The following is a 23,884-nucleotide window of genomic DNA, read 5'->3' on the forward strand; positions in this document are numbered from 1 at the left end:
GAAGGCCTTTTGTCTGGCTCAAGCGTGGTAGTATATTTACAACAGGTAGCAGGCTGGCACAACCCCTTGCTCTATAAATCTGCTACAGGAGCGGCCAAGGTGGGAAGATCCTGCATGCTGAACATAAACATTTTTATAAGACGACTGGAGTTCGGGAAAAACGAGTCTTTGCAATAAAAAAAAAAAAGAGAGAGAGAGAGAGATTGTCAATCTCTGGTCAGAGGTCGCCACTTGAGACTATAAACACAGGGAGAGAGTCGACGGGAGGGCTCAGTGACGGCACCGATGCCCAGATTCAGTTCCCCAAGCTCTGTTTCTAATCCTCGGGTCCACCTGGGCTGAGGACGCTTTGATGGCAGCATTCACATCTCTATAAAAGCAGGATCCCCCCCCCCTACAGTCGCATATTCCGTCAGAGCGAGCCTCTGCAGTATTCGTGCTTCAGCCACGCCTGTATCTGCGGCGTTCCTACGTCTCCCAGCCTTCAGCCACCAATGCGAAACGAGACACCATTTTGCTAGATTTGTATCTCAGCAGAGCAAAGCGACAGGGTCACGGGTTAAACTCCCCGCGCCTCCCCCAGCCCAAACCCCCCTGTGCCCAAATTTGGAAATCTTTGGGGGCAGGTAACACTACCACCATGTCGATTAGCCTGTACGGGTGCCACGTACGCGGAAGATTCACCTCGTGCGCGGTCCCTGCCCTGAAGAATGAATGGAAATGGGAGAGGCAGTCCAGAGCAATCCCAAGGTGAAAGATGGAAGGGACCGAGGATGCAATTGTATTCATCTGATCAACTGAAAATCTAATGAGTTCATCAACTTTTTGGACCTTAACTTTTTTTTTTTTTTTTTAAAAAGGAGCAATGAATTAACTGGAAGGGTCTCAGTCACTTTTAGTTTTTAATCCTGAAGCAAATAAATAGCCATTTTGCATTACAAACTGCAGGAAGCTCTCATGTTCGACTCTTGTTAAATCCAGAAAAGAAATGCTATAAACTTGCTCAAAATGATAAACCCAAAACAGGAAAGAGACAAGTCCGAAATCAAACACGGTTGCCGATTTATCGCGCTGAAAACCATTCATTGTAAATCTGAGTCTACGTGCAAGGGTTTCAAGCAAGCCGAAGTTACATCTGGCTGTCGCTTCCAGCCGATGCTGGTCCTCTCCATCATAAACCCCAGAATGTAATTGTTTTGGAAAATTATTTTTCAGTACGTCGGTTGAAAGCGACAGCCAGATGTCACACTGGCTTGCTGAAACCCCTACACGTACCGTGCACTCACTGTGAGAAATCAGCGACTTTATTTTGGACTTGTATCTCTCCTATTACGTTTAACTTTGTACGGTTATATGAGGCTGTGTCAGTTTCGTTCACTTAGAGGTTCCTTGAAACATACAATTTCACCCAGGGACGCCTACACTTTTGCATACAACTGTACTTACAATAATACAGATGTTAATTTCGGGGATAATCAACTTCTGTAACAGCCTCTGTCAGGGACTCCCAGGTGTTCAACCCTACTTTTGGTTGAGGGGAAAAATAGTAGATCACATTACTGGGAACCAGTGCCACTTAAAAAAAAACAGGAGTAGAGTCAAGGGTGCAGTTTAAAATTCTGTCAGTCATCTTTAAAGGTGAATTCCGGGCTATTTAGCTATGTTGTTACAGTAAATATGTACCCTGCAGGGCGTGAGGATGATCTCACCAAGCACTGCTGACGGTGTCACTGTTTCTGTCAGTTAGGCCAGTGAGGGCAAACTCCAGTCCTCGAGTACCACGGACGGGCCGGGTTTTCAGGATATCCACAATGAGTATGCAGGAGATGGATTGGCATACAACGGAGGCAGTGCGTGCAAACCTCTCTCGTGCATATTCATTGTGGATGTCCTGAAAAGCCGGCCTGTTTGTGGCCCTCGAGCACTGGCACTCGCCATCACTGAGGTAGGCCCTACGACCGCGCAGGCTGCGTTTATCAGCATGCCAAAAAAACGGTGAAAACCTGGCTCTTCGAGCAAGCATCTGGATTAGGTTAGAAAGTAGATTATTTTTAAAATAGTCTGTTTGGGGGTGAAGTCTGGCATGACGGAGGAGGATTAGGACCTGGGGATGCTGTGGGAGAGTTACAGTGTTATGGAAACTGCTGGAAGGGTGCGAATAAGGACGAGCGCTTAGCTGGGAAGGGAAGGAACGGGGGTATTTTAAGGGGCACTGTTACATGCGTTAATACTTGGGGTGGGTGGGAGGTGCTATGGATGCTTCGTGACCCTCTCTGGGTTCAACGGTAAGAGGAGGACAATTAAATAAGTCCTCCTGGCCAACAGGCCCAGCAGAACCTGGGCGCAGCATGGAGGCGAGGAAGTCAATCTCAGGAGAGGGAAAGGTGGCGGACGGGGCTGCAGAAACTCCCTGAAGGTGCACGAAGGGACTTCTCCGGACCTCAGCCAAAAGAGATCCCAGTGTCAGCCAGAGAAGGGCTAGAAAGCAGAAACCTTCCCCTCTCCACCACACAGGAAACCATACAAGGCTTCATGCAAAAGCTGCAGGTGGTAAAAAAAAAAAAAAAAAAAATCACCTTTATGCTTTTTCCATTCTTAGAAACTCAATCTATGACTGCCTCTCCCCCGTCGCACTGTCTTACCGAATCATAGGGGGTCATGCACCTCACCTGTGCTCAACTCCTACACCTCTGGGAACCTCTGGCCCCCGAATGAACCGCCACAAGGGGATCGTGAAAGCCGGCTTAAAAAAAAAACCCAAAACAGTTTCCCCGCTGCCTCGGCCACCAGGAAGCGACGCAGGTCCTGACCCTGTCTCCGTGTGGTTGGACCGCGAGCGGGAGAGGACCCGTGCGCGTCAGGACTCTGCCTTTCTGACTCGACGACGCCCTTCTCCTGCTGGTCTGCCTCACTGCTGCAATGCTCCACCAGGAAGATAAGTTTTAATTGGGTGCATGGCAACTGCACTCATTTAACTGTGTTTAAAGAATGGTTCAGGTTTGGTGAACATTTTATTGTACCGTCTTCTAGTCCAATTTTTTTGTTTTGACCAGGAAGTTTCCTCTTATTCTTGTGGTTTTTCCAGCTCAGCAGGTACTGGACCCTCAACTGGGTCTAAGGCACACCACAGTCAATGATTTCAGGACCCCCATCATGAATATGCATGAGATAGATGTTCATACATTGAAAGCCAGGTATATGCGAACTTCTCTCATACCTATTTATTGTGGATTTTTCACGTTTTGCACTTTTTGTCAATGCTTTGAAAGCCTCTAAATACGAAATAGCTTCGGGCCTCCGCGTAGTCTTAATCCTGCCCTGGAACCTTCACATTTTAATTCTCAATTCAGCCTTCTACTGTACTTTCAAAAAGTCTGATAAGTGAGAGCTTATATTATAAACATCAACTTTACGCTATTAGTCTTCATTTATTATCAGAGATTAGAAATACTCAATGTCCATATTCAAAAGCCATTTAGACGGCTAACTCGCAAGTTATTTTCTCACCATTAAGCTTATATTGAGCTTATAATTGCACTGGAAAAGGTACAGAGAAAGGTGACCAGAACGATAAAAGGATTCCCTATCAGGAAAGGGTAAAGAGGTTAGGGCTGTTCAGCTTGGAGAAAAAAAGTCAGCTGACGGGGATATGATGGAGCTCTATAAAATCAAAAAAAATAGGACTGTGAATCCGTTACTCTTTCAGATAATACAAGGGCTAAGTTAGCAAGTAGATCATTTAAAACAAAACAAAACTGGAGAAAATTTTTGTTCACTTAATGCGCAATTAAATTCTGGAATTCACTGACAAGAGGATGTGGTTAAGGCAGTTAGCATAGCTGGGTTAAAAAAAAAAAAAAGAAGGGTTTGGACAAGTTCCTGGAGGAGACGTCCATAAACTGCTATTAATCAAGTTGACTTAAGGCATAGCCACTGCTATTACTGGCATCAGCAGCATGGGATCTTTTTAATGTCTGGGTACTTGCCAGGTACTTGTATGCTGGATTGGAAACAGGATGCTGGGCGTGATGGACCCCTCGATCTGCCCCAGTATGGCAACCTCTTATGCTCTTAAGGCCCAAAGAATCAGTTTCACGTCCCAGGCTTATTCACCTTTAAAAGGTTGGTGGCTCTAGGGCGCGGTGCTTCATTCAGAACACGTCTGATAACGCTGGCGACATTTTGTTACTAACGTGCAAGACAACTTCCCAGGGCCTTCCTCGGAGTACTCTCCCCCCCCCTGCACCGCCCACATCAAGCATTTTAACCAAGACGCTCTACGCGCATCAGTGCGATCTCCTCTGCGCGCATTCGTGTTGCTTTCTACTGAATAACCACGCGTTTCCAGCACAGCAGAGGCAGGAAAAGAATAAAAAAAATCCAACAGCGTCTTTTCGCCAATGGCAGAGGAACGGCCTAAATTAATCTGAGAGGCGGAGAACGGCACCCGAGGCACAGGAAAAACAAAACCCACAGCTCCGTAACCTTCAGCTGTCATCCTCAGCCACCGGGCTGCAAGTTTTCCTTTGCGGGCAGGCGGCGCCGCGATGATTCACACCTCACCCCTTAAGTACCCGAGGGCCTGATTTGCTTCCCGCCCGCTGAGTCTGTAAGGGAAAAGTTTGCTCAGTAAAGCAGGGCCCCCCCCCCCCCCCTTTCTCTGCTGCTAGCTGGGCCGGCCGGGTCTCTTAAGATCACAGGAGGCCACAGCTCCCTGCACGTCTTGAGGCTGAATCTCCAAAAAAAAAAAAGGCCATCTCACACACACACAGACTCTCACACACACTCACACACGAGCAAAAGATGACTCACTTTGTTGGATGGGGGTGGGGGGAAACCCGTGGCCACATCTGTAGGTATTCGGGTAAACTCCCTGCTGGAAGTACAAAGGAGTTAAAAATAAGCTCCCCCAAGCTTACTTTGCCAGGGCAGCCCCAGACTCACTCTCCCTCCCCCCCCCCAAACACTCGCCCATACTGAGGGGAGGATGGAGGGGGCAAGGCAATTTCCTAAGGAGCTCTCTCTCTGCAGGAACCAGTTTGCCCTCCAAGAAATCCCTTGAAAGCTTGTCCCCCAAATGAGAGAAACACCCCCCCCCCCCCGTGCATCAGCAGCCACCCCCCCCCCCCCGGGATGGAAAGAGAGAGAAATCTCACCAGCGCAGCGCGAAACACTTTAAGGGAGGACGAGACAGCGAGGGCATGAGGTTAAGCGACGTCCTTGAAACCGCGTCTCGACGGCACCGATCAGGATTTAAAGTTTCAGGTTTTGCCTTTTAAACCTGTACAATAATCTTTACTGGCGGCCGCGGTGCACGGCGCGCACCCGGGAGTTTGCTTTGCTGGCATCCTAGGGGCCTCTCCTTTCCCAGAGTCACTCGCAGGACGAAACAGGATTAAACATGAATGGGGACCTTCGTTTTATTTTGCCTGGGAATTTCAATGTTATCACAATAAATAAATAAATAAAAGAGAGAGAGCCCGTGGAAAAACGACCGATATGAATTTATCAGGCACAATAAAACAAAAAAAAAGAGAGGTCCCTGAACATGAACAGAGAGGGCATTTTACTTCCTCAAGGGACGCAATGAAAAAGGGAAGAAACAGAAGGAGAAGGTGGGGAGGGTTCTGAGGAGGGAGGTGGGCGACAGCAGAAGAGCACAGGGCATCAGCGGACGTATCAGACCCGAAGGCCCCCCCCCCCCCCGGTGCCGCCGCGAGTCACCACCAGCACCGCCGAGCGCAAGCAGGAGCGGCGCCATCCCGACCGCGCCCCCAGACTCTGCGAAAGGCCCTGCCCCCCCCCCCAGGAAACATGGAGCGAAGACGCGGGCAGGGGCAGAAAAATATTCAGAGACCTCGGGTGCCAGTCGGGGGGGGCAGGGGAAAGCCCCAGTCTTTTAAACTATTTTGCCCTCTCTCGTTATCACAGATGGTTTGTTTGGGTTTTTTTGTGGGGGGGAGGGCACATAGTTGCTGGATCTTTTTTTTTTTTTCCTTTCCTCACCCCTTCTGCCTTCCCCCCCCCCCCCCCACTTCCCCTCCCTAAAAAGCCTCTCTCCCACCACTCTCCTCGCCCTCTCCCTCCCCTCCAGCCTCTCCTGCGCCACCTGGCAGCAGGGAGCATCTCTGGCGTGGGCACCGCCTGGGAGAAGCCCCAGGTGACAAACTGTAGGCACCTAAGCAACCCGACAACAAGGAGGGTGAAGAGGGAGTTGGGGGCGGGAATCCCAAGCATGGTCCTTCTGCAGGGAAGGAAATCCTGCACAAGAAACTGTTGGGTTTTCTTAATAGTTACAAATGTTTTGCAGTTTTACTGCAAATAAAGGAAAAAAGTAGTTAGCAGTTCCCAGAAAACCAACGTAAGCTGTGGAAGATGCAGAAAGGCCAGGAAGTAAGGCTTGCTTGCCTGGCACGCAGCCTCTGACAGGAGCTAACTGAAAAGGAGAAAGGGGTCGGGCAGATGTACAATTCCCTCTGTCTGTCTGTCTGGCGCATCTCTTTCTGGCTTCACCCAGGCAGACGGCCCTGACTGCTAGGTTTGAAGAGAAGCTTTCAGTCCTGCTGAGCTACACTCCTAACACATGAAACATTAGGGTAATTGTCGGAAGATATCTTTCTCCATCCAACTTTTAGCGATATTTTCTTTATTGCAAAAATGCTTTTGAGGCGCCTTGCATGGCAAAAAAAAAACAGCCCGGCAATACTGGGGCAATGCAACATCCCCAGCAGGGGTGAGGGGGAGGCCTGGACTGAAGACAGAGACCAGGAGCAGTCTCTTCCCCAAATGGCACTTATCCTCCAACGCACAGGACTTCTAAACTTGCATGACCTCCCGCTCCATGTCCAGGCGGTAACAGTAAATACGATGCTCTATACCCCAAACATGGGGGGAGGATGCATTCAGGAATGAAATGGAGTCTCTGCTTTCAGGACCACAACAAACACTTTTGCTACAATAACAAACTTTCCACACAAATGAGAGAAAAAACAAACAAACTTTTATCCTGGCGGGGTTTTGTTGCCTTCAGTGTTTGTCTGACACACAGGTTTTTAACCTCCTCCCTCCAATCCAAGTTTTGGACCCTCCTGAGCAAAGCGCCAGAACTGGATGCACCCGATACAGCGTGCGGGTCAGGAGGGAAGGAGAGGGGGAGCTCGACAGCTCCGAGTCACAGTGAAGGCAGGAGAAGAGAGGAGCTGACATCAGGAGCAGCGGTGCCCAAGTCCTCAGGAAGCATTTTAAAGACATGGGAAGGCTGCTTTAAACTGATTCAGATACCAACGCCTGAATAAACCTGGGCCCTGCAGATCAGGCCCTCCCGCCTCCTGCGGACGGAGCCGCCCTCCAGGGGTTCCAAACAAACACAAAATCCCACCAACCTCCGAGGGTTTCTTCTCCTTCTCCCTTCTCCAGTTGGTCTTGGTGCACATCGCTGGCGTCTTGGAACATCTGGACCAGGAGTTTGTGTGACCTGAGGAGGAGGAGAAAAAGGGCCAGTGAGAACTTCTCTGGGGACACTGCAAGCAGTGGGAGGAGCTTAAACTCTTTGGTACTGGGAGGGGGGAGGGGGCGGAGTTATCAGATGGGGCAAGCAGACTGGAAAGCGAGCAAAGGACTTCATGCCAGGAGCGTCCGGGCGCTGGCGCAAAACCCTCACGGCACCCGGAGCAGAGAGGGTCCTTTTTCTGTTACGCAGCTGGAAATAAAAAAAAAACACACACACACAATGCTTTGCAAAACGCCCGCAGAGCAAAAACTGCGGCTTCCGTCTGCGCGACTATTTCACTTCTTGCGGCAGTGCTGGCCTTAGCCCTGTGCTCGCGGCCCTAACTTCCCTCCACAAATGGCGCTCCAGCGCATGGTGACCTTGAAGCCGGACTGCACACGCAGCCAACGGATCCCTTGAAGAAATCCCCCCGCCCCCCCCCATGAGATCTCGCCGAGCAGGGCAGTCGCACCCCTGTCTACAGCGCAGTCAACTGCACGGCGAGGGACTGGGTAACACATCTGAAAGGACTGTACGCTGAAAGACTACAACTTTCAATCATTCACATGCAAAGCACAATAGTGTCCATCCCCACCCCCCCCTATCAAAATCCACAATGGGAGCTTTTATTCCAAGGCACATTAACATGCAGGAGGCATATGCTGAGTTTTACAGGTTTTTCAAAACAACCACTCCCCCCCCCCAGGCATCAATCCCAGCCGTACAGTTACTTGAGATTCAGATGATTTTGTGCAGAGAGTTAACGGGGATGAGAAAAAAAAAAAAGGGAGAGCGAATGGAAGTTGGCTTGGAATGCAAACCGGAGCCTTTCTGCTGGTCCTTCCCATGCACAGCACAGTCGGGAGAGAGACGAGAGACAGGCAGGCAAGATGCACCAACAATGACAGACAAAAAGCAAAAAAAAAAAAAAAAAAAATCTGCTCCGAGCTGCTGAATGAAATAGAAAAAATTCCACCAGGCGGAAGCGGGCACCTAAATCTGACAGTTCGGCTCCCCAGCCAGCGGAGTGCAATCCCTGCCTGATCTCTCGGTTATTTCCTCCTGCAGAAGGCAGTTCCACACATCTATGCAAGGTCAGACTCAACTGCACAATGCACTTCAGTAAATAAGCAAAAAAAAAAGCTCGTGGAAGCTCGGCCCAGCGAGGGCGGGGTGGACGAAAGATCTGCCCGGTTACCGTGCACCTCTGGCCACAGGGATCTCTGAGGAGAACAGCGAGGGGCTAACACGTAGGTCCATGTGGATTAAAAAGGCAAAAAAAGCATTTCCCAGGGGAATGGATGTGAAAAGCCACAGAACTTGCACACCAGGTGTGCCAAGCGCCTGCGCTGAAGCGCTTACAATCCGAGCGGGCACCTGGAGCTGTATCTTGTGGCCACGCGAGCCCTCGGAGGTTTAAGATCGCACAGACCCCCCCAAAGGAGAGAGAGTGTGTGTGTGTGCACCCAACCTACAGAGAGAGCCCAGGACCACTGACCTCCATGCATGCACCACCAAGCTGCCCGAGGTAGCATCAGTTCACCTGTATACCTGAAGGCACCTGCTTTTCACCATTAGGGATCCAGAGGCGGTGATAAAAAAAGAAAAAGCAGAGCTGGCACTCGCTGACCAGCGCCAACACTACTGATCCTCGCCACAGATGTTATACACACACACACACAAGGGACAAATGTGAGGCCACAGACGTGGCTCGCAGCTCTTAACTTGCGATAATCCTGTCAAACTTTAGCTAAAGCCACACAAATGGCATCCCGGCAGGTGAACTTTGAGAGCCGAACGCACTTCCTTCTCCAGCAGAGCCTTAGAAAGGGCTCAGAGCTTTCCCTACAATTACCGTGCCCAGGAAGGGTCCTGCCCCCCCGTTCCACTCAATTACCGAAATGTGCGCCACACACGTTCTGGCTGCGGAAGTTTCCCCTGTCTCCCTGAGTAAGGGGAAGGAAGATTCCTGTTGACGGATTCACATCCAAAAAGGAGGGGAAACGCCAGAGCAGGCAACCGAGAGCTCTCAGCCAGACACTCCCCTTTGTGACTTTAGAAGCAAAGCTTCCTGCAGATAATTCGGCATTAATAGCACCCACTTTCCCCTCCCCCCCCCCTCTAGTTTCTGAGATCTTCAGAAAGTTTTAGAAAGCTCCAGTTGCTCACCCGCTTAAACTGGGGCGCTACTGTGCTGATCATCATCAGAACCCCATGCAGGCATCACACCCCCCCCCTCCCCCTATATGAATCGCAACTGGGGCAAGGAGCTTTTTAAGACCGGGGAGTGCGGCCCCAGCAGCATTTCTTATTCCAAGGCGGCAGAACATAAAAAAGAAATAGAGAGTTAGGGGGGCAAGAGAAAACGGGAAGATGCCCTGGAAATCAGAGCACAACATGGGAGCGGCAGAGAAAAGAAAGCTTTTTAAAGTTCATATTTAAAGGAGCTATGGGCCAATAATGTGACTTATTTCAGCAGGAGAGAGACAGTCAGGGCTCAGGTTCCCCGGGCCCTGGGTACAGGGAGTCTGGGTTTTCTCACGGAAACGCGCAGCTCAAAGCTCTGCGTCAAATGATTAAACAGCAGGGGAGAGAGGCTCGGAGGAAACAGGACTGGGGATTGTGGTGGTGAAGCACCTTCTCTGCTTTCCCTCAGCCTTTGCTGATCAAAGCCCAACCTGTAACTGACATTTCGGGCAGGAGGCCGGCATGGTCTGGCTTTGCCTTCGCACGTGGCCAACCCTGAAGGTAGCAGCCAGGCTTGACCCTGACGGGGGATGGGGTCAGGCTCACGCAGTGGGACATCGCCAAGGGACAGGTGGTAGCAGCCCACAACAAAATGAAAGCAGTCCAGCAGTCCAAGTGGCCCCTTCTCTGCCGCCAACTGCTAAGCTAAGAAGCTCTCTTCCGGTATCAGGCCGCTTGGATCTCTTCCCATCCTTAGAGATTTGCGTCTTGCTGCGCACAGAGGCTGGTTCTTCGCCCTTGGAAGCCACGCGGCGGGTGAATCCCACCCACATCCCAAATAAACACCGCTCTCTTCTGCGACGGGCTCTCCCGTGCTGGCTTTTAAGAGCACGAGCCCTGTGCCTTGGGCAATCTGCTGGGCCTAAGCAGGAAAGCTTGGCACGTGTTCAGGTCGTTTAGCAGATGTGCGCTGCGCAGTAACAGCTTAGCACGGGGGCTGAACTGGGGTCAGAAGACAGCACCGCGGACACCTTTAAATTAACAGGCATGCCATGCAAATAACAAGGGTTCAGGAAATAGTGTGGCAGGCTCTCCTTCCCGCGCCATTTATCATGCACTCAAATGCTGGATCAACACCTTCCTCAGAGCAGATGTTAGGGCCTTAAGCGTACACCACAAAGATTTAATACGACCTAGCCGAAAATCCCCCCCCCCCCCCCGTGCAAACCGAGTGGAAAGTGAAAAGGGCCGCTCCTCATGGAGAATTTCCCCTCCCCCACAAGTCACTGCCTCTTCTGAGCACACTATCCTGTCCCGTCCCCCCCCAAACATGAAGCTCCACCCCCCAGCTCTTGAATGCTGCTATTCAGCAGGACAGCCCTCCCCCGCCCATGAAGAAGGGGACCCTCTGAATAAGCTTATTCCAGAGGAACGAGAAGGGGGAATGGGAGGGGTGGTGGGAGGTAGAACCACGGGCAGCCAGGGGGGGGTCTCATGGGGAGAGGAAACCCCCTACTCTGTTCCCTTCAGGAAAGTTAGATTAGCACAGGGGGGCTTTCCAGAGGCAAGCAGGACGCATGCAACACGTGTCTTGTAAACGTGACTTCTAGCAGCGGCTCCATGCACTGGGAGGCACTCTCTTTAGCCGCTGGATGACACAAGGGGTATTTCTGTGTGCAGATTCAGTTTTACTTACAGCCACACTAAGATTCTGGTCCTTAGCCCCCCTTGACGGGAAGCTTATGTTATGAAACCTTGTTCTGAACCAACCTGTTCGTATTTATTGCATTTGAACACCTCGTGGTGTTTTATTTGATTGTGTGTGTAAAGCTGTACTGCGCTGAGATTTATGGATGGGCGGCATACAAGTCTTTCAATAAATGCGGGTTAAAGTCTTCCTGCTGGCAAAGTGTGCTCCGCCAGTGGCCCAGCGCTGCCTTGTTAGTCTGAAAACACAAGGCTCCACTGCCAGACGGGTGGTCTGTTCAAGTAAGCATCCCTAACAAACCAAACATTTCATTCATTTTCTAGTTAAATCTACGAACTTCAAATGAAAGTTACAGCCTGCATTCCCCTCATTAGTTAAATCAAGCTTAGCCTCATTTGCATTTTTTTTTTTTGCAGGAAAACCTCTCCCCTTAGTGCAGACCTTAGCACCTGAACTGCTGTGAGAGGCCCTCTTATCCAATAAGAGACACCCACAGTTGCTCTGGGCAGATGACTTCGCAGAGCAGAAGAGAATGGTTTTCAAAATCGATGCCTGCAAAAAAAAAAAAAAAGTTCTTTTGATCAGGCCCCTTCCTCCAGTGCGGGCAGCCTTGCTGATGCTTGGTGGGGGGGAGGAAATAGTTTACTTAAACGCTTCTCCCTGCTGGAGGAAAAGCCTTACTGTCTGTGGTGTCCGAGTCATCGCTGCTGACGGAGTGCTTCCTGCGCTTCTCCTCCATCTGCAAGAGAAAGAAACCCAGCCGGTCACACACGCTCGCCACTGCACCCCCAAACCACTGCTATCTACAGCGAGCCCCGGGTCACATTAACCCAACCGCACCAACAAGCGCTGGGGCGTGACGAGGGGAGAGCATGCGGGCCAAGGGAAAGCAAAAAAAAAAAAAAAGATTCCGCTTTTTATTCCCCATGAAAAGTCGCAGGCTGGCTGGATGGACGCTCTCTTCTCTGCTGCCATTGACTATGTGAAGCATTTCAGGGCATCGCGACCATTCTCGGAGGCACTACAAATGATTCCCCACATCATCTGCTTTGGGGGGGACCCCCGACCCCCCCCCCATCCACACCCCAAAGATGCTAAGGGAAATAAAACCAAAACGTTACAGGTACTAGCATTTTTATTAGACAGATCTGATAGGAAGGGAGCACAGCAGCTCATTAAAGGTTTGATGCAAGGACAGTAAAAAACCCTATCACCTTATTTATTGACCTTTATTAACAAGGTAACCACAGTAAAAAGACAGAGGAGGTGCCATGCTGGCTCAGTCAGAGGGTCCGCTGGGCCCTGCGTCTGCTCTCCCCCCCGCGGCAGCAGCCATCAGATCTCTCATAAGAAAGGCGGCAATCCCAGAATTAAAACGGGGGGAGAATTTGCTTCCTCTCTTCACGCCAGGAACCGGAGAAGCCAGCAGGCTCCGAACTCACTGGACAAACTCCGCCTAGGGGATTTCCCCCTTCCAGCGAGCGAGGGCCGCCAATGCCCAAAACCCCTTACCGCTGAAGGGCTGGACGAGGCGCTCAGGAAGCCGCTGCTGCCCAGCTCCATGTCTTACAGGACGACGACCCCCGGCAGCCGGGAAGTCTGGGATAAGCTTGCAAAAAGCAAAGAATACGTCTCACACCTATAAATAAATAAATAAAATCACGTAAGTAAAGCAAGGTTCTCGCCAGGTCTCATCCCAGCCTCCTCCACCCCCTTTCAGGCATTTTTTTCTAACCCGACAGAACTCCCCAGCTTGACCTCAGAATCAGACGGAAGAGAAAAATGTTTTATCCTCTTTTTAGCCAAAAATCTCAAGACGAAATATCTACAGCAGTTTCCTTCTCCCTCCTAAATTTGTGTAGGGCATACGGGGGAAAAAATATATATATATATACCAGGCACCTACATCATGAAAGAGAGAGAGTAAATACCTTAAATACCCAAATAAAGCAAAACTAAAATTCAATAATGCGAATAAGCCTGCACCCACATGAGGTCTATAACTGGGAATGAATTTTTGCCAAAGATGCTCATAGATAAAGGTTTGAACCCGTAGCTGAACGTCTGGTTCCATTAACACATGGACACTGCTCAGTTTTACCAGGCTCTCTCTCGTCCGCTGACGCACACAGAACACCAGGAAACGCTGCCCTGGAAATCAGAGTCATGGCTCTCTCTCTTAAGAACAGGGCGCAGCATCACTCCCAGGACCAGGTCGGTCTGTTCAGCTGCTGCCGCCCCACGCCAGCACAGGGTGAAATGCCAGGAGGGGGGAGGGGGAACCGCATGTCCCCGGCTGAGCCCTCTCTAGGGGTGTTCACCAGCAGGACACGAGCCAGGCACCCCCCCTGGCACTAAACGCTGCTAAACCGCACACAGCGGCTGTGCTGGGATTTGTGGTACCTAACGCTTTACAAATGAACTGCTATTAACAGGTTGCAAGAAGGAAGCCATTGAGTGACTTGCCTTAGAGGAAGGAGGAGTGCAGTTCACACTGATGAACAGTTTAAAAAAAAAATACAGTAATATGAAAATAAAACATCACAAGATTAAAAAAAAAAATATATATATATATCTATATATCTATAAAGTCAAATGGATTCCCTGATTTTTGTCACATGCCTGTAGCACCTTCTGCTTTATATTATGATATAACTATTCAGTAAAGCATACTCAGGATGCTTTACAAAGTTTGAGGACAAAAGCATGAATACGGCGTATTCTTCACAGCTCTGTGCAAATTGCACCATGGATTGCTAACTTTCCCTTAGAGGTTATATCCTTCTCCAAAACAAAAAAGGGAAAAAGTAATAGACACACAAAATAAATCAAACTTTCTCTACAAAAAAAAAAAAATAATAATAATGAATCTAACCCAGCCATGGTCATCAGTTTCTAAAGCTGCCCCCAAGATGGGATTCCTCAAATTAATGTATGTGCACGAACCAGAGAAAACATGACATAATTAGGGCTTAAAGTAGCGAAGCCCTGTAGCAAGAAGAGAGGACAGGAAACGGGATCCTAAGTGTGTGTACCACTCCCAGAGCCTGTGCTGTAATTTTAGCTTCTCTGGAGCAGTCCATGAGTAACTAGTGATTAAATATTCTGTTTTTGCACGTGACCTGTCTAGGGAACATCACCGCCACTCCTGAAGTTTTTTTTGCCCATGCCTCTTCTGACTTGGTCATACAAAAATTCCTCGCCTCAAGGTTGAAAAGCCACTTCTGCAAGCCCTGGTCCATCCCGCCTTGTGGAGAGAGCAGGCTCCACCCGTGGCGAGGATGGCACTCCCACCACGTGCAGGGAACTGGGTTCAGCTCGTCTGCTCCCCGGGTCCTGCTGCGGAAGTCTGTCCCAGCCCGTCGTGCAGCGCTGACATCCAGTGGCAGGAGCTCAGGCTGCCTGGGCACCAGCCCACGACTGGCACAGCACGGGAAGGGCTGAGATGGGATCGGATATAAAAACAGGGGGAGGGGGGGAGAATCCCTGGATAGTAAGGAAGGGGGTTCATGGTGCTGCAGCACGAGAGGGGCTGGTTTTGGCCGAGCTGATGCTCAAAAGAGCAATAAAAAAAAAAAAAACCCACTATCTCTCAGCAAGAAAGGTTTGTCAGCCATAAAAAGAAGTTACTTGACAAAACATCAGGTTTAGAAACCATAATTTCACCAATTTTATGGGATTTTCGGTGGTGGTTTTCACTTTGCCTGTTTCAAAATGCATCAGATTTGTGAAATCTATAAATGGCTTTGGCCCAGCTCATTTAGGCCAGTGCCTGGTGAAAATAAGAGCCACCACAGTCCCTGCCTCTCTCGTGGTGCCATCTTTAAAGGACATTAGGCTTTTATGGAGCTCGGTTACAGAGGCAGCCCATTTGGAAGGGAACCTGCTGGCTTTCCGGGGTTTGAAAAATACATAGTGTCTTTTTAAAATGGCTCTGCATTCTTAGAGATGTTCTTTCACTGCTTGCTGTAATGGATCTGGCTTTTATGTTTTGCATTGTTTATGCTATTTCTATAATTAATTTTTGTTTTGTATTATTTATCAGTACACCGCCTTGAGCACTTTCAGGAAAGGTGGTTTGCAACGTGATTAAATAAATAAAAATCAGCTCTTTCCTGTGTTAGCATATTTACTGCTGGCCAGCTGGTTTAGATTACGTAGCAGTGGTGACCCGGAAGGGAGAGCCTATGAGGCAGAGTGTGGCCCGGTAACACCGTGAGCCGTCAAAACCACACAGGAAAGACGAATGCCCGCTTATGCGGAAGGCCAAGTGATCTAAAAAAAAAAAAACAAACTCCTCTTTACAAACACTGCAACTCCGAGATAAAATCAGGGCTTCAGGGCAATTATGGGGCACAGGCTCTCTTCTTCAGCAAAGAAATGGGGGGAAAGAGGAGAGCAAGACGGGATATCAGCAGGAGAGGTCTCTAAAAGGTCATGTGGCACCCCAGTTAATACTTGGAAATGCCCTGAGCTGTCCAGCAACAACTTTCACAGAGCATCGTGGAAGCATCCATGAAAGGGGAGGGGGGGGAAAAAAAACAAAAAACACCAACTCACTTGTTCTGTAATTTCAATTCTGATTCTCTCTGAGTAGCACCCACCTCCCCCCCTTTCCATAGAGCCCCAGTATCCTACTGCAACTCTGTGCTAAGCACGAGCGAGAGGGAGGCACAGAGCAAGTTATTAGCTCTCCCCGAGCTGCCTGCATTATCTGCCCTAGACCTGTTGAGTTTAAAGTCAGGCTGACTGCAGGTTCGTGTCACGGCACACAGGAGCAAAAGACTTTCTAAAACCTTTCCTGCTAAGCCCTCCCGTCTCGGAGTGGCTCCCATCTGTTTCCTCAGAGGTTGCCATGGACCGGGGGTTCTTTATGTTCACGGATTTGTTTGCATGCAACCAGATACCAGCAGTGGCAGAGGATGAGCACGATTAGATACCACACACACACACCCTAGCAACCATGGCAGGACAGCCAGGCCCGCAACAGCTTAGAAACCCGAGTGCTGTTTGCTTTTCCAGTATTCATGAGAGCCTTCCCTAAACACAGAAGCACTGCACAATAAATAAAAAAAATAAAAAAAAGAGGGAGGCAGGCATTAACGATCTGCGTCTCTGTTTCTATATTTAACAACGTCCGTGATGATTCTGCACTGCCTGCTCGATCAGGAGCACGCAGACACTTTCCTGGGTTCATGGACTTGAGAGCAATCCTAGAGCGCTGTTTGCTGTCGAGAGAATTCCGCTCTCTCTCCTCTGGACCCCGCCCCTCGGCGTGACACAGCAATGTCTCGCTGCCACGTGACGCACAAGGGAAGAGGGCGTGGCCTAGTGGGTTACGGTAAAGAGCCCGAGAGGCAGGAGCTCACGGTTCAAGTCCAGCTTCTGGACCCACCGCGACCTTGGGCAAGTCATTTTAGCTCCTACTGCCTCCGGTGCCTGCTTTAGACTGTAATAAGCCTCTCAGGGCACAAGCTCATTGTAGGAGTATGTAATTTCTTGAATGGTGCCCTGGTTACAGGCACAAGAGAATCATAATAGTTTGTTTGTTTGTTTTTAAATATATTTGTGAAACTGCAAACATAAGGAAACAGACTCATAAGTTTCTATTATCAATTCTGAGAAACTTTCCTCATGTGTCAGTACAAAGGTTCAGCTTTAAGACTGCTGCTAGGAGAATAATTCACTCTTTCCACATGGCTCAGTATCATCCACCCTCTGATCTTATCCACTATCTTCAAAATGCCAAATGAGGCTTTGTTAGAAAAGCTCAGGGCCAGCCCAAGGGGTCCTGGGTTCGATTCACAGCCCCCGAGAAGGAAGGGAGGCAGTCAACATGCAATGGTGGCACCTAGTGGCTGGAAATCAGTAGGGGGGTGGATATAAAACAGAGGGGACACACACACACCCCCTCCCCCCCCCCCCCTGGGGAAATTGGGAACAGAAGACTCATGATGCCAGATCCCAGCTCCAAACGAGCAGAAGGAAGCTGCAAGGTCAACAAAACACATTAAACCCCCCCCCCCCTAAAGCAAGCGCATCTATAAACAGGTGCACCCCATGAATTGTAAATTAAATGCTTATCAATAAAGAGACCAGAAGATAGGACACTGTCAACTAAAATGCAGAGGCAGCACAAGTACTTCCAGTGACGGGGACCGAGCGCTGTTTAATGCTAAGAAACCACCTTCACAGGTACAGAAGAGATCCTGATAGGTACCGTGCAGATAAGTGCTCCACACTTCAAGTCGCTCTGGAAGTCGTTTTTATGGTTCAGTGTACGCAATAGACCAAGGCCAGACAACAATTAATCCCCAAAAAGTGTTTCCATTTTAAAAGCACCTCTGTAAATGACAGGGAAACAGCCACAGCTCACTGTGTTCCATCTCTGGTGCAGGACGTCCCTCAAGAAAGAGCGAGATACAAAAATAATTAAGAATAGATGGAGAAAGTTTCTGGGAATCTATGACGAGGAGAGAGTGGGAGGGTGTCTGGGCATCGCTCAGGACAACCAGAGCACTCAGGGGAGATGGAGACGCAAGGAAATATCACAGCTTGGCCAGAAGGCTGCAGAGGTGCTGCTGCTATGAAAGCAGAAAGCTACAGACGACCGAGAGACAAGGGGTATTAGTCTGACACGGAGTTACCACCCAGGAAAAAGATCTGGGCATCAGAGCTGATATATTTCATCGAAATCATCGCCTGGGTGTGCTGCGGCAGTCAAAAAAAGCAAACAGAATGTTGGGAATTATTAGAAAGGGAATGGTGAATAAAACGGAAAATGTCATAATGCCTCTGTATCGCTCCATGGTGAGACCGCACCTTGAATACTGTGTACAATTCTGGTCGCTGCATCTCAAAAAAAATATATATATAGTTGCGGTGGAGAGAAGGGCGACCAAAATGATAAAGGGGATGGAACAGCTCCCCTATGAGGAAAGGCTGAAGAGGTTAGGGCTGTTCAGCTCGGAGAAGAGACAGCTGAGGGGGGGATATGATAGAGGTGTTTAAAATCATGAGAGGACTTAAACGGGTAAATGTGAAACGGTTATTTATAGTCTTTCGGATAATACAAAGACTAGGGAGCACTCCATGAAGTTAGCAAATAGCACATTTAAAACTAATCAGAGAAAATTCTCACACACTCAACACACAATTAAGCTCTGGAATTCGTTGCCAGAGGATGTGGTTAATGCAACTAGTGTAACCGGGTTTAAAAAAGGTGTGGATAAGCTCCTGGAAGAGAAGTCTATAAACTATTAATTAATAAGCAACAGTAGCTTGAGATGTTTAATGTTTGGGTACTCGCCAGGTACTTGTGGCTTGGAAACCGGATGCTGGGCTTGATGGACCCTTGGTCTGACCCCAGTATGGCAAGTGTTATGTTCTTATGAGTAAGGGGAGAAAGAAAGGTGTGCAGACCCCTTCTTAAGTACCAACTGGGAGTGTAGAATGGGGACCAAAGGGCATTTCAGTTCTATTTTATTTAGATTTTTTTATATTCCGTTTTTTTATTTCGACACTTCAAAGCAGATTACATTTTAGGCAGAGGAGGAGCAGGACAGGAGGCCGCAAGAGAGGAGAGACTATACATGGGAGTTAGCAACTCATGAGAGGGAAATATCTGAGGGATGGGGAAAGGAGCACAGAAGTAGGAAATTTAGAAAGGGACCTGGTGTGCAATATTCCGAAAGTGTCAGAGAGAAGGAGGGACACTGCCTCCCCATGAATCCAGAACAAAAAACAAACAGATCTACAGTGAACTCTGGCCTGGGTGAGAGCAGGTTGCCTAGGGATGGAGGCAGTGCAGGGACTGAGAGTAGGAAGGTATGAAAAGGTCAGAAAAGGGGAGAAAACATTTTGTGCCTTAGGGGCAGAGCAAGGCGTGAGTGACAGCAAGGAAAGAAAGAGTGCGGGAATATGAAAGGAAGCGCTGGGAGGGCCTGGCAGGGCTGAGAGTGAAAGGGCTAGCAGAGAGAATCTGTGTGACTGCAAGGGACTGCCAGGAGAGAGACAGCCTGTGTGAGTGAGGGATGAATTAGAGACAAACACACATCTTGTGAGAGTGAAGAATGACAGAGAAAAGCAAAGCAACATAGGGTAGGGTGAGCGGCAACCGTGCAAAAAAAAAAAAAAAAAAAGAAATAAATTCAGCTAGCCCACAGTTCCATTCACAAAAAGTTGACAGTCAAGCGACTACCATGAAAAAACCAGTCTGGCCACCGGTTTTCAATAAGGCTGAGGGGTTCCTGATTCCCATCCCGGTAAGGAGATGGTTAACGGTGAGCATGCAAACTAAACCGGCTGCCAGCTTGATTCAGGCGATCGTCATATCCCGGAGTGTCCTGCCCGTGCTGTCCCCGGGGCAAGAACCGGAGGGCATCAGTGCGGCTAAGCCTGGGCAGAGCAGCTGCAGGATCCGAGGGGCAGCGTGACAGAGATAAAGATGGGCATGAGCGAGAGGGAGGGAGGGAAGGCACTGGATGAGAGCGAGGGCTGGCAGGGAGAGACCAAGAGAAAAGGGGGGGGGGGGGTGTACCCAGAGAGAGCGCCCGGAGAGCAGTCATTTGCATAAGGGCAGGGGAGGCAGGATGTTAAAGATTATCTGCTCTGCCTGAAGAGGCGGAGGTAGATCCTGTTGTGTTTTAAGATAGGAAAGGAGATGATGGGGGGAACAAGCAGAATAGCACAGAAGCAAGCATGGCTAGGTTACAGCATCTGTCCCAGGAAGGGCAGGGAAAATCAGCCCTCCCAGCAGTGGAATGCACCTGACCCTCCTTTCCAAAATAAAATCAAAACGAAGACTCTCATCTGCTCCCAGGATTGCGGAGATTTCCCCCCCAAGGCGGCCTTTAACGGCCCAGCACAAGCGCAACAAATCCGGAGAACTGGGCACAGAGCAAGTCTAACCGTGTAAACAAGGAGGGGGGGTGGGGGGTGGAAAAGATGCGTTCATCGGTCGGACGGGGGGGGGGGGGAGGGGAGGGAAGAGGCTAAGAGAGGAAGTCATGAGCAGGCGGCCCCGCCCCCAGAGCACAGTGGGAGCCGGAGAAGGTAAACAACTGCCCCGCCCCCTCCAGGGCACTGCCAGCCACACCCCAGCCAGCAGCACCAGCCTGCCCAGGGGGCAGCCAGGGCCACAGAGATCCGCCCCCCCCCCCGGGCCCCTCTGCAAACCTCGGCATGCCCGGCCGCCTGTTATCGGCCATGCAGCACTGCTAACTGCTCTTCTGCCAACCCCTCTGGCCCTCAAACTGTAAAGTCTTTTTCGTGTGCGTCAGTCTCTCTCTCCCTCACACACACGCGCCTGCCCACCGCTAATATGATTTCCTCTCCCTCCCTCCCTCCCTCCCCTCCTCCCTTTTCTTGCAAACACGTGAGATGAGGCGATCATGTGGAGCAGCTCCACGACCTAGCCCGGGTCCAAAGGGGCTGCGCCTAGAAACCACAAGAGCCAACGCGGGGCAGGGGCGGGCAGCGCCTGCCCCCCACCCCCCCCCGGGGAACATCTCATCGCAGGGCTCCGCTCTTTACGCCTCCCCCCCCCCCGCCTGCCCACGTTCCGGAAAGGCAAGCGGCCCAAGGCCCACTCCAGCGCTCCTGGCTGCGATGTCGCAGTAATTAATACCGGGGGGAGCCTTTAAATCCGCCACCACCACCCCCCCGGGGCCCTTTAAAAAGTTGTTGTTGACGTTGCCGGTGCTGCCGCGGGCGGCTCCGGCTCGCGCTCTTTCAAACCCGACAGCATGCGCCACCTCCAACGCTGCACACACTAGCGCCCCCCCCCCTTGAAAAAAAAAAAAAGGAGCGTGGCTATGAAATAAATATAAAGAGAAGCGCCCCCCCCCCCGGCCACGCGTTCTTTCCTCTTACCTTGCCCCGGGGCGTCCTCCTCCTCCTCGGGAGTTGTGCTGCCCTCTCAGGTTGGTGACAGGAGGATGCTCGGGCGAGCGGGAGCGCTCACTCCGGTGCCATCGCACGCCCCTCGGGTCTCCCTTCTCCTAGGAGCCGGGCACCGACTCACTCCATGCCTGCGGGCCCGCCCCGCCCCCTTCCAAAGAAATCGCCCAAAAAAAAAATAAAAATAATAATAATCCGGGAATAAAAAAAAAGAAAAAATTGCATCCAAAGGAGATGGCCGCTCTGCTGCCAATCCCAGCAGCTTCTGTCGGGGGTCCCCCTCTTTTTACGAATTTCTTGCCGACTTCCTCGAGCTGTTGCATGGGGCAAAAATAAAATGAAAAGGAGGAGAAGAGACCCCCGAGAAAGTGTCCTGCACCCCCCCACGGGGGTTTCTTCTCTCTGCCGGACTTTCTGCTCAGGCTCCTTCGCCGTAGGTCTGAGAGAGTTGGGGGGTGAGATTCAGGTGTGAAGGGAGGGGGTGGGGGCATCCCATTTCTCTTCCTCCCCCTCCGCCGCCACTCCTCCTCCTCAAACTCTGCCGAAATCTCCCATCTCTGCCCGGAATACGAAGAATAACAACAAATAATACAAATAAAAGGCAAAAGAGCAAAGCCGCTGGCGGATCGGATTGCACGAACAAGTAGTGTCAGGTCGGTTTCGCAACCCCAGGCTCCTTTTTCGCTTTCGCACAGCGACACCACTTCCCCCCCCCCCCCCCCCCTCTTTTAAGGCTTTGCCTCCTCTCTCTCTCCCCCCCCCCCCCCGTCCCGAGTTATGCACAGGCGGGCGCTGGGCACCGCCGCTTCTGCTGCCCCTTGCCGAGCACACGGCTCAGACTTAAAAAATCTTTTGGCGCCATATTAATGACGTACTTCAAAATTTAGCCATTTCTCCTGCGTCAAAAAATGGGACGTTTCTTGCAAAAAAAAAAAAAAGAGAGAGAGAGAGAGCGCGAGACCGGATTCTCCCGCCTGCCAGGCTAAGCGGCTTTAGGGAGGGCTCCGGGGCGCGAGGCGGCGGGTGCAGGGGTCGCCGCTTTCACGCGGGGAGAAAACTTGGGTCCTGCTCTTCGGCTTTCCCCCCCCCTCTCTCCGTGGCGGGCAGGGGCCCGAGGGCTCTTTAACGGGCCTCGAGCTGCTGCTACCTGCACCTCCCGGGGAGGGGGCGGTACCACAGCTCCAGCTGGCGAGGGGGGGGAAGGACCGGGCTTGTTGTTAGCAAATTATGATTGTTACGGTTAATAAATACTTATTGATACGAGGGCGCCCCCGCCCACTCTTAAAGGCACCGCGCTTTGCATGGTGCGCGAGCCCTGAGCCCAACTCCTGCCGCGCTCCCCCCCCCCCCCAGGTGCGGGGAGCCCGGCGCTGCTTTGCCCCCGGCGTCCCCGTCACTTTTTTTCACGGAGGAAGACCCCCCCCCCATGGAAATGTAGGGGGGAGGGATTCCGAGGCTGCAAGGGGACAACGGAGCGTTAACTTCCACGCCACTGAGGGGCTGCGGGCGGGACTGCGGGTCGTTGCCCGGTGGCTTTGGCAGCGGCACCCCGTGCATTGCTGGGGGGGGAGGCGGTGCGTCCCGGCTCCGTGTCAGGAGGCTGCACGGTGCGCTGGCCACACCCCCCCTGCCCGCCTCCAGCTCCTGGCAGCCTTGCAGCATTGCCTTCCTGTGCCATGCCCAGGCCACAGCGCTGGCATTCGGCGGCTGGCGTGGGGCCTGGCCCCTCTGTAACAATCAGACTCGGCTGTTGAGCGCGGCCTATTTGTTCCTTGCAGAAGAAAGCAAACTTTTTTCTTGCAAGTGCAATCGGGGCGGCAATAGCAGTCATTCAGGCGCAGGCAGAGCCATCCCGCTTGCACATTTGTGATTGAAAAGGACACCTTGGACTGCAGTTGTGCCCGGAATAAGATGGCCTGGCTCGGATATCTGAGAGCTGGCAGTTTGTGTGGGAGCAGGGGGAGGTTCAGCCCCCCTGCAGGCTCGCCCGGGCTGCTGGCCCTTAAAGGGGTGAAAGAAAAAAAAAAAAGCAGCGGCTGGCCACAGTTTCCAGGGCCCCCCTTCTCTCCAAACTCAAAGGGGTGGTCAGATGGCCACTCCCCACCCCTACACACTCACATATACCCCCAACCTCCAGAGGATGGGGCCCAGCTCCAGCAGATTGCCCTGTATCAGCTGTTTCCCCCAGGATCAGCCCTTCTTGAAAGGGAGAGTGAAGACTACTTGGAAACTGTGGAAAGGGAGGGGTTGGGAGGGAGGAGAGTGCGTGCAGGATAGATAAAGGGGAAAACCCCCCTAAAAAGTAGGCTAAATAGCCAAAAAAAGAGGAAAAAACATATTCTTCTGGCTCCTAAAAGGCTCTGGGTGGTTTCTAAATATTTGTCCATGCCTATACACAATCTTTATTCTCCATCCTTCTTTCACACGTGTCCTGCCCATGAAGCACACTTTTTCTGTACTCACCCCATGCGATCATCAGTAGTTTCCTCCTGGTGAACCAACTCTAGGGGGGTAGCTGAGCTTACCGAGTCTCCTCTTTTATCATGCTTAATGTGTCAAAACTGCCTGGGAATTTCCTCTCAAAAATAAAATATGAGCTT

At 50.9% G+C, this 23,884-nt stretch overlaps 1 protein-coding gene across 2 annotated transcripts in view; it reads right to left on the reverse strand.

Moving 5' to 3' along the window:
* The window catches only part of JADE2 (jade family PHD finger 2), a 117,730-nt gene extending 95,733 nt beyond the window's left edge, over window positions 1-21,997 (reverse strand). For both annotated transcript variants that reach the window (XM_029584118.1, XM_029584117.1), the window contains exons 1-4: window positions 21,258-21,997; window positions 12,897-13,023; window positions 12,066-12,123; window positions 7,383-7,474 (exon numbers count right to left, since the gene is read on the reverse strand). In XM_029584118.1, the coding sequence (XP_029439978.1) occupies window positions 7,383-7,474; window positions 12,066-12,123; window positions 12,897-12,947 (201 nt within the window). In that variant the 5' untranslated portion in view covers window positions 12,948-13,023; window positions 21,258-21,997. The remainder of the gene's footprint in view (window positions 1-7,382; window positions 7,475-12,065; window positions 12,124-12,896; window positions 13,024-21,257) is intronic.
* Window positions 21,998-23,884: the final 1,887 nt, after the last annotated feature.

Source organism: Rhinatrema bivittatum, chromosome 18, assembly GCF_901001135.1.
Source record: "Rhinatrema bivittatum chromosome 18, aRhiBiv1.1, whole genome shotgun sequence".
Taxonomy (NCBI): domain Eukaryota; kingdom Metazoa; phylum Chordata; class Amphibia; order Gymnophiona; family Rhinatrematidae; genus Rhinatrema; species Rhinatrema bivittatum.